Source organism: Barbus barbus (genome assembly GCF_936440315.1).
Source record: "Barbus barbus genome assembly, chromosome: 29".
NCBI lineage: Eukaryota > Metazoa > Chordata > Actinopteri > Cypriniformes > Cyprinidae > Barbus > Barbus barbus.
Genome location: NC_136757.1, coordinates 14,106,631 through 14,119,397, shown reverse-complemented (window position 1 = coordinate 14,119,397; position 12,767 = coordinate 14,106,631). Strand labels below are relative to the sequence as shown.

The 12,767-nt window shown below is 37.4% G+C and overlaps 1 protein-coding gene across 4 annotated transcripts in view; it reads right to left on the bottom strand.

The window, feature by feature from the left end:
• The window catches only part of LOC306849487 (ral guanine nucleotide dissociation stimulator-like), a 28,688-nt gene that overhangs the window by 2,759 nt on the left and 13,162 nt on the right, over positions 1–12,767 (bottom strand). For all 4 annotated transcript variants that reach the window (XM_079384551.1, XM_079384549.1, XM_079384550.1 and 1 more), the window contains exons 2-16: positions 7,685–7,989; positions 7,523–7,597; positions 7,109–7,302; positions 6,882–7,006; positions 6,274–6,489; positions 5,541–5,644; positions 5,176–5,260; positions 3,099–3,176; positions 2,825–2,911; positions 2,704–2,736; positions 1,858–1,979; positions 1,469–1,739; positions 669–743; positions 304–570; positions 92–206 (exon numbers count right to left, since the gene is read on the bottom strand). In XM_079384551.1, the coding sequence (XP_079240677.1) occupies positions 92–206; positions 304–570; positions 669–743; positions 1,469–1,739; positions 1,858–1,979; positions 2,704–2,736; positions 2,825–2,911; positions 3,099–3,176; positions 5,176–5,260; positions 5,541–5,644; positions 6,274–6,489; positions 6,882–7,006; positions 7,109–7,302; positions 7,523–7,597; positions 7,685–7,791 (1,954 nt within the window). In that variant the 5' untranslated portion in view covers positions 7,792–7,989. The remainder of the gene's footprint in view (positions 1–91; positions 207–303; positions 571–668; positions 744–1,468; positions 1,740–1,857; positions 1,980–2,703; positions 2,737–2,824; positions 2,912–3,098; positions 3,177–5,175; positions 5,261–5,540; positions 5,645–6,273; positions 6,490–6,881; positions 7,007–7,108; positions 7,303–7,522; positions 7,598–7,684; positions 7,990–12,767) is intronic.

Genomic DNA, 12,767 nt, shown 5'->3' with positions numbered 1-12,767 from the left:
AAAATCTCCAGTAACTGATTATGTACCAATATATTCCTAAAAAGAACAAGCTCTTTGATATTTCCAGAAACTTCCTGTTTCAGGGTTTTACCTTTATGCTTAGAGACCCTCTGTAACAGCTCATAGTCTTCTGACTTGTCATTGTCCAGGTTGTGCTTGGCCATGGCTTTCCTAATGACACCTGGGGTTTTGTCCTGACTAGTGACCTGCAAAACACAATCATCAAGATTAATTTTCCTACTACCTCACCATCCTTTCTTTATTATATATCTCTGTCTATCTCCCATAATGTCTCTCACTCACCAGGATGCTCTTATACATGTTGCCGTTGTCCGTGTCAAGGCTGACTCTGATGATGCAGCAGTCGTTCACCTGCTGGTTGTACAGCAGCAGGGAGAGAGACGAGTAGTCAGAGACACCCGAGACTGACCGTTTGTGAAAATGGAAAGACTGCCCTGTGGAGGTGGAGACTGAGGATGAAGAAGAGGAGGTGGAGCTGCTGCAGCCAGACTCCAAACCCAAGCCTGATCCAGACGCCTCCAAAGATGAAGGAGTGGACGACTCCCAAAGCTGGAAAATACAGAAATGAATGAATATGTTTAAAGCTCATAAAAGCAAGCATTATATTTAAATTTAAATGACAAACATGCTCAAGAAAATGCAAATACCTTGGAAGAGGAATCAGAAGCAAGCTCCCCTGTATCAGAAGTTGAAGTAGAATGTTTCACAGTTGGTGTGGATGTCTGGAGAAAGATTCAGTAGTCAGGTTAATACAGAGTCACAATGTATATTAAGGAAAAAAAAAAAAAATATATATATATATATATATGTATATGTATGTGGTTGGTATAAAACGATTATATTTTGTCTAATAAATTAAAAATAAAACATATACATATATATAAAAAACTGTCCCATTCAACCGATTTATGAATAAGAACAGAAAATGACCGCTCCACTTTACTTTATTGTCCAATGAAATTTGAACTTGAGCCAGATCATGATTGGTTAGTGTATTATACGTGACAAACGGGCATTGATGAATTATGTAATATTCTAAAATATATAATATATGGATTTGTAATTAAATCGACACACTAGCTTTGATCATTGATGTTTTTTTTTAAATATTGTTTGATTTATTTTTTCCTTCCGTGACCCACTCACTGAAAGAACCATATTTGAGAGCCTAGGTTTCTGAACAGACTGTGGTATCAGTCAAGCAAAACGCACGCGGCACGCATAGCAACGCCTCAGATTGACAGATAAACTTTTGAGCGATTAGTTACCGTTTTGTACACATTGTCATGTTACTTATAATTCAAATTAATTTAGTTTTATTGACTACAATATGTTTGCTAATTGTCTGAGAGGCGCACTTTTGAATAATTTTGAAAAAGGGCAGGGGTTTGAGCCCCCAAAGCCCCCCCTTCTGCACGTGCCTGGTAAATAAACAACATGGCCTTACTCTTTGAATGCCTGTTTCTGGGGAGTTGAGCAGACTGAGACTCGTCTCCTCTGCGTCTGAGCCGCTGGATCCCGCTGAGGTGAGGCTGAGGGAATCTGCTCCGTCTTTGAAGCTGTCTTTGAACTGGCTTAAGCGCGGCTGCTCAAAGGACTTGGAGTGTGACGTCCCTGCGCTGCTGTAACCCGACTCCTCGCTTATGCGTTTGATGATGCCCCCGTTCTTTTTGCACACTGACTCAGATGGCGGCTCGATATCACAGGACATAGAGTAGCTGAAATAGAAAAGACACAGTAGATAAATACATCAAATATCTTACATTATTATCTCCAGCATATCTCTCTCAAATCATTTGTTTTCATAAACTCTGTATTTAATTTAGTCTTTCTCACCTCTCAGTCTCTGTAAGTCTCTCCACCCTCTTGAACCATTCAATGAAGCGCTGGTTTTTGATGAAGTTGTAATAATTGCATGTCAGTTGCAGCAACTTGATCTGAGCAATCACTTCAAATTCCTAAACAAAAACAATGCACTTCATTTATTTACTTTTATTCATTTTGTTTACTTATGTATTTTTTTTTATTAAAAGTGTTCCTCTTAAGGCCAAGAATGATAATAACTATATGTGACCCTGGATCACAAAACCAGTCATAAGGGCAATTTTTTTTTTAATTAAGATTTATAAATCACCATTTCCATTGATGTATGGTTTGTTAGGATAGGACAATATTTGGCTGAGATATAACTATTTGAAAATCTGGAATTTGAGGGTGGAAAAAAAAATCCAAATATTGATAAAATTACCTTTAAATTTGTCCAAATTAAGTTCTTAGCAATGCATATTACTGATCAAAAATTACTTTTTGATATATTTATGGTAGGAAATGTACAAAATATCTTCACGGAACATGATCTTTACTTAATGTCCTAATGATTTTTGGCATAAAAGAAAAATCGATAATTTTGACCCACACAATGTATTGTTGGCTATTGCTACAAATATACCCGTACTACTTAAGACTGGTTTTGTGGTCTGGAGTCACATATTTGCACCCACACCAACAGGCAATAACATTCTGTTTATTATAAGTGTGCGCAGTGATGTCATGTGCTACGTTTAATCTGTGAGATCATTAAACTGGGGTGGATTCTGATTGGCTGTCAATGTTTTGTTGTTTATTAACTGGATTATTTTTTTTTTAAATACATTCCATTGTTTCTCATGTATTGTTTCTCACCTTCCTTCTCTTCTCAAAGTTGATCAGCCCAACCTGAAAAAATATATATATATATTTTGCGAGAACTAAAATAATATTTCATAATTACTAAAAATATTACATAGCTCCACTGAACTCTCACCTCAAGATGGTCTTTCATAGCAGTATCCAACATGACAAGATCAGTCAGAAAAGTGCCAAGGTATGGAATAGTTCCTTGTACAACACCCTAAACAACAGGAAGAAGAAGAAAGCCACTAAATAAATAAATAAACACAGTTTACAATTCCATTCAGGACGGTTTCTTGCGACACCTGTAAATGGAATATCTGACCTGTTTTGAGCATAAGAGGGCACTATTGTTCGATAAATATCAAGTTCAACTGACATTGTGTGACATTTATTCCTGTGCATACCATGTCTCTTTGCTGCTGGTGTCTTCTCTGTGCTCCTTTGTGGTTAATCTCAACGATGGCAGATTTGGAAGTGCCCTCCTGTGGAGACATCAGTTTCAAATCATCATTTTGGGTCTCAAAAGGGAAAGCATTTACATTGACGCAATATTAGCAGCGGTATAACCTGAAGGCAGATAAGCCTGGCAAAGTGGAATCTTAAGACTGCACTGTCGTGATATACCATGACGCAGAATGAACGTGGAGTTTGACTGTATGGTGTTTAGTGATAGAGCCAGCCAACATCCTGGGGAAGCCCTTAGGTGTTAAGGCGGGCCTTTATCTGGCCGTACATGAGGCCTATGACCTCATCCAAGGAATTCCCTCATAATGAACGGCAGCAAATGTTAAGTTCTCGGCCCCAGCACACATTCCAAGGATGCTTTCCGATGTTCTGCTCTAGTTTGCTCTCTAATGTTGAATGTATGTAAAGGAAAGCTTTAGTCGTGCTTTGTTTCCCTCTATCGCGGGACAGCTATGTTGAAGGCAAGTTTCGGAAGTCACTTCTGCGGTGAAGATTTCTAGATTTCATCAATACAACTGAACCTATTTTTAATTCTCAAACTTTGTAAGTCACATCTGTGTGTCAAGGAATGTCAGGTTACCACAACAAGATTTATCTGAATCAATTTCACTAAACAAAACATTGCAACATTTCAGTGTTTTTGTCTTTTTGCTGTTGTTTCGTTTTGTTAAAACAAGATCAATTTACTAGATTATAAGTGAAGTTGTGCAAGACTGACATGTAGACTACGGTTCAAACGTTTGTAAGATTTTGAAGTCTCTTTTGCTGACCAAGGTTGCATTTATGTGATCAAAAATACAGTAAAAACGGAAATATTGAGAATTGTTATTACAATTTAAAAGAATAATTTCTGTTTTAATTCATTCCTGTGACGGCAAAAACAGCCGTCAGTGTCACATGATCTTTCAGAAATCATTTTAATGTGCTGAAACATTTATTATTATTATCATCATTGCTAAAAATGCTTAATATTTTTGTTGAAAACCTGATACTTTTTTTCAGGGAAACATTTTGTTACATTATATATGTCTTTACTGTCACTTTTGATGAATTTAATGCATCTTTACTAAATAAAAGTATTATTTACTTAAAGTATTACTTATTTTGTTGCATAAACAAAGGTAATATGGTATAAAAAAAAATAGTATATGGTGTAAATATTCTCATATATTCTCTGAAAACGAGTCTTATCTTCCACAACATACATGTATGACTAACTGCAGAGCTGAGGACAAAATGACTGCGCAAAATTCACTCTGTTCAAAGTTGCATAATGCTTTTAACACTAATGGATTCTTTTCAAGACGTCTATCAAATGCAGAAGCATGCCAACTAGTGAAAAGTGCAACAAAGGCACTTGACGCTGTACTCAAGAAAACTCAGCAGGCCATAGAAAGCAAGACGTTGAGCCAGCAGGCTGCACATACTATGCAATTGAATACGGCTTTTCTGTTTACCCTGTGGATGCTATAGAAACATGGTTTTTCAGGCAATGAAAAGACTGGTAAGTCACTAAACTTTCCTGTGGATGACACTGACATAACCACATCCTGTCTTCCCCCAACAACATACAGTGAACGTTGGTGGCTTATAGTGCACTTTTAGAAATTTGAAAAATGCTGGGTGTTTGATCATGTGACTTACACGTGACTAGATTTTTGAAATAGAAACATTTCCTAGTTCAGTCATCAAGATATCACTGAATGTATTGTTATGATCCTTAAAAAACAAAAAAACTACATTCCATATACTATTAATAATTATAATGATGTTTGAGGGTCAAACTGACCCTAATTGGTTTTAATATAATTAACCAAAAATTACACTATGAAAAATAGTAAACAGATCAAAACAGAATTATATTGTAACAAGTGTGACTGTTTAGTTTATTGCTGTTATTATTTATTGCTGATCTATTAATTTCAGGGTGTAATTTCACCCAATTGGTACAGCAGTGTGTGTGAGAACTTTTGGGAACAATTGTGAGCAAAACACACGCAGAACCCTTTTACTCACCTTAATGAGAAGCTCTCTGCTGAGGGAATAATTATTGTCATCTGAGAAAATTTCAGACAACTCCTGGAAAGTGCGGTAGCTTTCCCTGGAAGCAGAAGAAAATTGGTAGAGTCACAAACTGCTACATCTACGTGAAATCCAAATACTGTAATTAACCAGCATTAAAACTTTTCTGCTCCACTATCACCAAAATAAAACAAGAGTTTCATAAAGAATATTGAGCTTTAACTAAAGGTTTGTATGATTGAACATATAAGCAGGTAGCACAAAGAATGCTACTATTAATCAGTGGCTAATGCTAATGCTAAAGTATTATCCTTGACTCTGGCTAATCATTACTGACAAAAATCCATTCAAACTCTTACCGGGACACATCATCCCAGGTCCTCCTCAGTCTGTGGATGGCATTACTCTGCAAGGCGGACAGGATGGCTTTCAGAGAAGAGAAGCTCTTCAGGATACGGCATTTCTGATGTCAAGACAAACAAAAAGATGTTCAAGAACTATAACATTTATGGACTGCTTGAGAATAAAATTATGCCTTATACAAAGTCTTGTGTTCCTATAATAAAGCAAAACTATTGGCCCATGCCAATGCAAAACTTGCTGCCATTATTCTAAGTTGCCTTGGGTGTTTTTAGAGAATTTATATGTGGTAGCTAGGTGCTTTCAGAGTGTTGTAATGTGGTCACTACGGCATTCCTAGGTTTAGAAATTAAAATTGTGTTTCACCATTTGAGTTGCTTCTTCGATATAATTTTGGCATCCCTTTTTGAGATGCACCCCCATGCAGTGGATACCCCATTTTTGTAACCCAAGCTCACTGAAAAAATGTCAGAAAAGCCATCTAGCTGGCTATGTGATGAAAATGTCGAAATGTATTAGTTTACAAATTATGTCCTATGGTAAAATAGTAACATAACATAGTACTGTGCAATGGAACTGAGTGAAAATAAGTCTAAGAAGCTAGTGAAATGTGAAATGAAAGATTTTGGAGTTTTGCAAAAATGTAGGTAAAGGTTTTTCCAAACCTATTGCATTTTGTGCCTCTGACTATATTCCATGACAAAAAAAAAAACAGTTAAAATGGTGCCTCACCCTGGCCACTTCTATCCAGTGTTCAATGCGCTTCGCTCTTTGAAAGGGTCTGAGAGACCTGTTATCCAGGCAGGTGGCAATCACACAGTTGGTCACACTGTTGAACTGAGCAACAGTGGCACGAATGGTGGGTGCTAGATGCTCTTTGCCCTTCTTATCTCGCTGGGACCATATGCCACCTAAACAATGGTATGGAACAACCCTCTTAAACAGCTCCTGTAAAAAAACAATAAGTTCAATTGCATTCACCTGTTTAATTCGATTTGAAACTTTAGAATGTTTTGCAGGACAACTTTATTTACATTTATGGCATGCAATGACTTAAGTAAATCATTTTCTCAGGTTTAATTCTCTCAGCTGACCTTTATTTTTAAATGCTACAAATCTACCAAAACTTGCTGACTAGCATATACTTTGTGCATAAACAGGCCCCATAAAGCAACATGGGATCAAACAGCTTATATAAAGGTTATGGAACAGGAGTGTCTTTATGGTCTCTCCAGTTTGCCTACTCTTTTGCAACCCACTATAACCAGCTAAGATCCTCAACCATTAGATTGCTTAAACTTTTGCCATTAGGAAAGACTGACAATTTCTTGATCTCTTACCGCATCCATCACTGTTAACTGCTCAGCAACTAGGGCAGGACTGAAGGACATGAAGTGTGAGGGAGAAAATTCATCATCCAAGCTGCTCTCCTCTGGTGTGGCAAAGGGGCAGGTGCACAGATCACCTGCAAAGAAGATGCAAGCTGTCAAACAATCACTTTGGAAGACTACTTTTCAGTTGTTTAGCCTTTAATATGAGATTCACTGGGTTACTTCATCATTAGTACCTTCCAGCTCAACCTCGATGTGTTGCCGATGCTGGAAGTGTTCCAGCAGGTTATGGGCTCGTCTCTTGAGGTCTGATCCAGAGAAGTTAATTTGCAAGTAGGATATGAGGCTCTGCAGGCATTCGTGGTCAGGAGGGCTCCAGAAATCCTCAGAATACTGATCCAGCCATGCACCAAGGATAGATGAGACAGTACTGCCATGCACATGAAAATAAGAATGCATCAATATTAAAATTCTGTGCGATACCAATAAGCCAATAATTATTTTAAGTCATGATTAGGTGGTATATCATATACCAATATACAGTATAACCAATATTAACAAAACAAATAATATATCTGCTATGGTAATTACAAACTCTCTTTAACAGCAGCTAAATTAATTGGGTTCAGTTGAACAAAGGAAATATTTACTTTTTAAGCTCTGTGAGGTCCTCTGAGGAGACTTTTGGCTTGCCTGAGACTGGCTGATCATGCAGTTTGGCATACCTTACATAAATAAGAATTAATTTTAAGTAACATTATAGTGAATGAATTTATATTTCCAAAAGTACTCTGGGTTGATGGCCTGTTTACCTGTTAAGCAGCAGGTCCAGCACTTGTTTGGTGGTGGCGAAAGCTCGGTAGGTACAGAGGAAAATAGTGACATATGTATAGTCCTTTCCTCTGAAAGCCGAAACCATGTACTCCACTAGTTTCTCCAGTGTGCCAGCCTTAATGGTCCGACCCTTGCAGGTCTCGTACAAACTGAGGGCAGAGTCTGTCTCTACACCCAGCCATCGCTGCCCCTTACTAGCCGTCTGGTGGAGCTGCACCTTTCGGAGTGTGATGGTATAGATGGCTCCGTCTTCTACCTCCTCTCCGATCTCCTGAACTGAGCTCTACAAATAAAGAAAAGGGTTGAGTATTCTTGGTGTTATATTCATTGCATAACATTTTTAAATATAAAATTTTGTTGTCATTATGCAAAAATATTTCATTGGCGAATGTGACTAACCAATCAGAATCAAGTATTCCAGAGCGTCATGTAAGAATAAGTCAATACAGAAGTACATTCTACCATTCAGTCGCACACAGAGCGTCTTATAATAACTAATGGCAGCAAAGATGACATTATTTTTCAAGTGCTATTTTTCTCACTGCATTTATTTGGTGAATTTACAAGGTCATACAGTTCTAGCACAGCAGGGGCTTTAAGGGTGAGTTGGGGATTACTGCTCATTTCCTTAATCCACACACAGCCTTAACACTAAGCGCACAAAACCAAGATTGTGGCTCTTTATCAGCCACTGTCACATGGCTAACCCAGCCCTTTAAGTCCTCATCTTAAAGGTGCATTTAGCAGCTTTCGCTGGCCAGTACGACAGTGGTTTTAGACACCTATTGAAATGGATGAAGCATGATGCAAACATATGGGTCACCTGTATGACTGATTTATTCTGCAAACAAATGGTCTAAAATGTTCATTTGAGTCTAAATTCACTCTCTGACCAACAAAGTTTGACATAAATGATTATGAAAACTAAAAATATATATGTACGCTTTAATTCAGTATGGATCTCATGTATAATGCTAAGTTGAGAAAGTTTGTAGTCAGTAATTTGCAACTAACTCAAGTACTGTACCTGACGTCATTATGGAAAGTAAGAGGGAACTCCCAGGGAACTGTGGGAAGTGACCGTAAGCTTTGCCTTAGGCAGTGAGCCAATCGTGTGAGGGTGTATCCTGTGTAAGTGTGGGTGTGAGTCAGTGCATGGTCATTAGAACAGCCTTCTCTACAGGAGATGACTGCTTAAACAGATAACCCAACCCCAGGACTCTGTCCAGGAGTAGCTATGGTAACAAACACATAAACACGCATGCCACATAATAGTTCTGTCAAATATCGTTGCTGTGGTATTGTGGAAGTGCATCAATGGGCAAAAAAAGGAACAACGCTCCTTTTGGTTTCAGATACGTTACACAAACCTGTAAAACACACAAGATGTACATGCGAGACAATTTGCCTCTGATGATTACAAACAACGATGGATATCTCAGAGTATTTCGGCAATTTATATTATATTATATTCAAAGATGAAGTAAATGAATAAATAAATCAAAGTGGACATAGATATATTATCAATCCATCCAAGACAGTAGGCAGGGAAACACCCTGGATGGGTGGCCATTATATTATATTTAAAGATGGATTTGGTGTAAATGAAGTGATGAAGTAAATGAAGAAAGACATGAATAAAAGGGGAAGTAAACCATCTCACATCTATATTATATTATATTTAAAGATGGACTTGGTGTAAGTAAATGAAGACATGAATAAAAGGGGTTAGTAAACCACCTCACATCTATATTATATTATATGACAACATTATATTATATGAGATTATCTTGGTGCAAGTAAATACAGAAAAGGGGAAGTAGACCACCTCAGCAAAACAATAAAGCAAAACAAAAAGTGAATTCACACACACTTTGGAAAGCCCCTCTGACTTAGGTTGAAACGTCTGGGCAATAGTAGGATCAACCACACCAGCCTGAAAAAAAGGGAGGCCTGACACAATACCAGAGCACTGTAAAGGTCCGTCTTTGACATTTGATGTTTCAAAACAGAAACAGAACCTACACTCAGCTGTACTTTCTAAGGGAAAATCCACCCTTCAACTACAGACAGAGAGAGAAAGCCTGAGAAATGTTTATATGGTGAAAGAATATTGTTTACCACTAATCGCAGGTTTGCATTTTACCAAAATACATTTGCTTAAAATGCTATTGTATGAGGTGATCACAGTCACAAAAAAGCCTGACAGAATGCATTTACTCTGCTGTGTGAACCCCTCGACTGCCTCTGATCCACTAAAGCCACAGGGTTTCCTGTGAAAAGACAAAGAGTGCTGAAAAGTTACTGCGTAACAGCTTCCTAGACAGCTGCATCCTTCACAAACAATGTTAAGAAAACACAAAAACAATGCAGAATTCCTCCTGTCAAAATCAGTGAGGAGTTAAAAGATGTTAAAGGACAAAGCCCTATTACGTGTTCTCTTTAACTTATTCACATCAAGAAAAACAAGATTACATTAAAAATAGATATCAACAGGCTGTGTTTTTGGCAGCATTGTTTATCATGACATGGCATAACTATATTCACACAATACATTTTATTCAGTTTTAGTTTAAGTTAAAACTAGTTCAATTTTAAAAATGCATCTTTTTGAATGCAAAACTAGCTAGGAAAGTGTTGTGTGAATGTGCTAATCATGGCGTGAAATGCTGAAAAACAGCAAAAGGTGATCAAAGGTGTAAAAATGAAAAAAAAGTGCATAATGCAAGAACATGTCCTGCACGAACTGCTTTGCTGTTGTAAAAATATGAAGTGAGAAAATAAATAGATGAGGTCAGAAGAAAGGAATTTGAAGCAGCAGTGATCACTATGCTTGTCCTCCTGCTGATCATTAATAAGCCTGGCTTCAAAAGGCTAACATTCATTCATATTTTTATTATGTGTCATAACAATGTCTAAATACCTCAGCACGTTTGTTTTTATTGCCTAAGCTGGGCAGGACACATAGCTGTGACAAATATTGTCTCTGGGAATGATCTCGTAATACAATATTTATAAATGCCTTGAACAGATAACAGCTTAAGTCACTGTAAGCTCTGACCAAATCTCCTTTATGTTAGTAATGGTCAGGAGCAAAATAATGCTTATTTGTGCCATGAGGGTTATGGATTGGTATTATGGTTCATATGTTCTCTCAAGATTCACAGTCCTGTACGAGTTATTAACCTAGAGAGAGACTGGATACGCAGAGCGAAGCTGCAGTCTGTGTATTTTGGCACTGCTCAATAGGTTTTTCAGCAGACTCGGTTACACCACATTAAACCTCAGCACAGAGTGATGGCCAGATTCACTGCTGCAAACATCTATGGAAAAAAGGCAAAGAAATGTGAAAAGGTGATTTCTCTTCTTACCCGCCTTATTCTGGAAGTTTTCAACCTTTCCTTTTTTATCACCTGCTGACAACTTCTGACTTCGAACCATGGTTTATTGTGTTTAAAGTATGAGACTGAAACAAATAACGTGACAGATGGCATACAAATGCGATGCAGTTTGGAATATCAAAACTCCATAAAACTCCAAATCACTAAGATTTTTTAAAAGAAATGAATGTTTCTTGGCATAGAATTTACTGTCAAGAGACTGTAAAGATAAGTGAGTGAGTGAAGTGACATACTGCCAAGTATGGTGACCCATACTCGGAATTCTTGCTCTGCATTTAACCCATCCAACGTGCACACACACAGCAGTGAACACACACACACCGTGAACACACACCCGGAGCAGTGGGCAGACATTTATGCTGCGGCGCCCGGGGAGCAGTTGGGGGTTCGGTGCCTTGCTCAAGGGCACCTCAGTCGTAAGATTATTACATTGTTACAAAAAAGTGTATTTCAAATGAATGCTGTTCTTTTTATCAAAGAATTCTGAAAACAAAAAAGTGTCAATTTTCACAATATAATGATTGCTGAAGGATCATGTGACACTAAAGAGTGGATTAATTCAAATTTGCCATCACAAAAATAAGTGACATTTTTAAATATCTTACAAGAGAAAAACATTACTTTATATTGTAAATCGTTCATTTAAAATGTATTTCGCATCAACTTTCACCAAAACAATGGGAAAAAACATCACTGAGCTAATTATAATCATTAACCTCTGATGAGCTTTTATTTATCGATTGCACACTGTTACTATTTTCCATTTGATAAATGGCATTATCAGTATTTTTTCTGGCTTGGATGTTGTTAATAATAACTGGATGCTTTTTTGCCTGTGTTTTGATTGTGCCAAGGTCTTTGTGAAATCTGTTCAAGCACTTCAGAATGAGATTAGCAGAGCTAAGGAAGGAATTCTCCAATATAAGCCTTGGAAAAAGATTTACCCGACTCTGCCGGAGTGCAGCTCAGAACTGCTGAGTGCGGTTGCTGTCTGGCTCCGGTATATCGCAGATGAAGATATAAGGAATGTATGGTATTATTCTGAGAGCAGATCATTTCTGCACATTGCAGAAATGTATTTGTCTACATTCTATATGAAAAACAACATATGTAAACAAAATTTATATTTTTGCTTCTGTTTTTTGTTTGGAACATGAAAGGTGATTTGTTTAAAAAGTCCTGCCACTTTTTTTCATATAACGAATAAAAGAATTTTCATTTTTGGTGAACCAAAATTTGGCAGACCATTTATTTCAAGTGATTTGTATTTATATTTTACGCCTTGTACAATTGTTTAATTACATCAATGCGCACCTACTTATTCCTGCAACTTTCCCCTTTCCTGCCTCTCACATCCTTATTTTCTCTTCATTGTCATCCTACTATTCCTCCCTCTCATCCCTCTCTTTCCATTCAAGAGATCTTTCACGACAAAAGCATCTCTGTATGTGTCAATGTAACCCCTGTCTGTTCTCCTCATTATACAAAGCTCGGCTCTGCTGGCCCCATTATGACGTTCCGAATTCAATCTATCACACAAAGGCCTCTTTAAGAAAAATGCAGAATTTGTAAACACTTAAACAAACACAGGAGAACAATGACAAAATGTATTAAAGTGAAAACCATGTGACAAAAGTGCCAGTCAATTCTATGACCACTG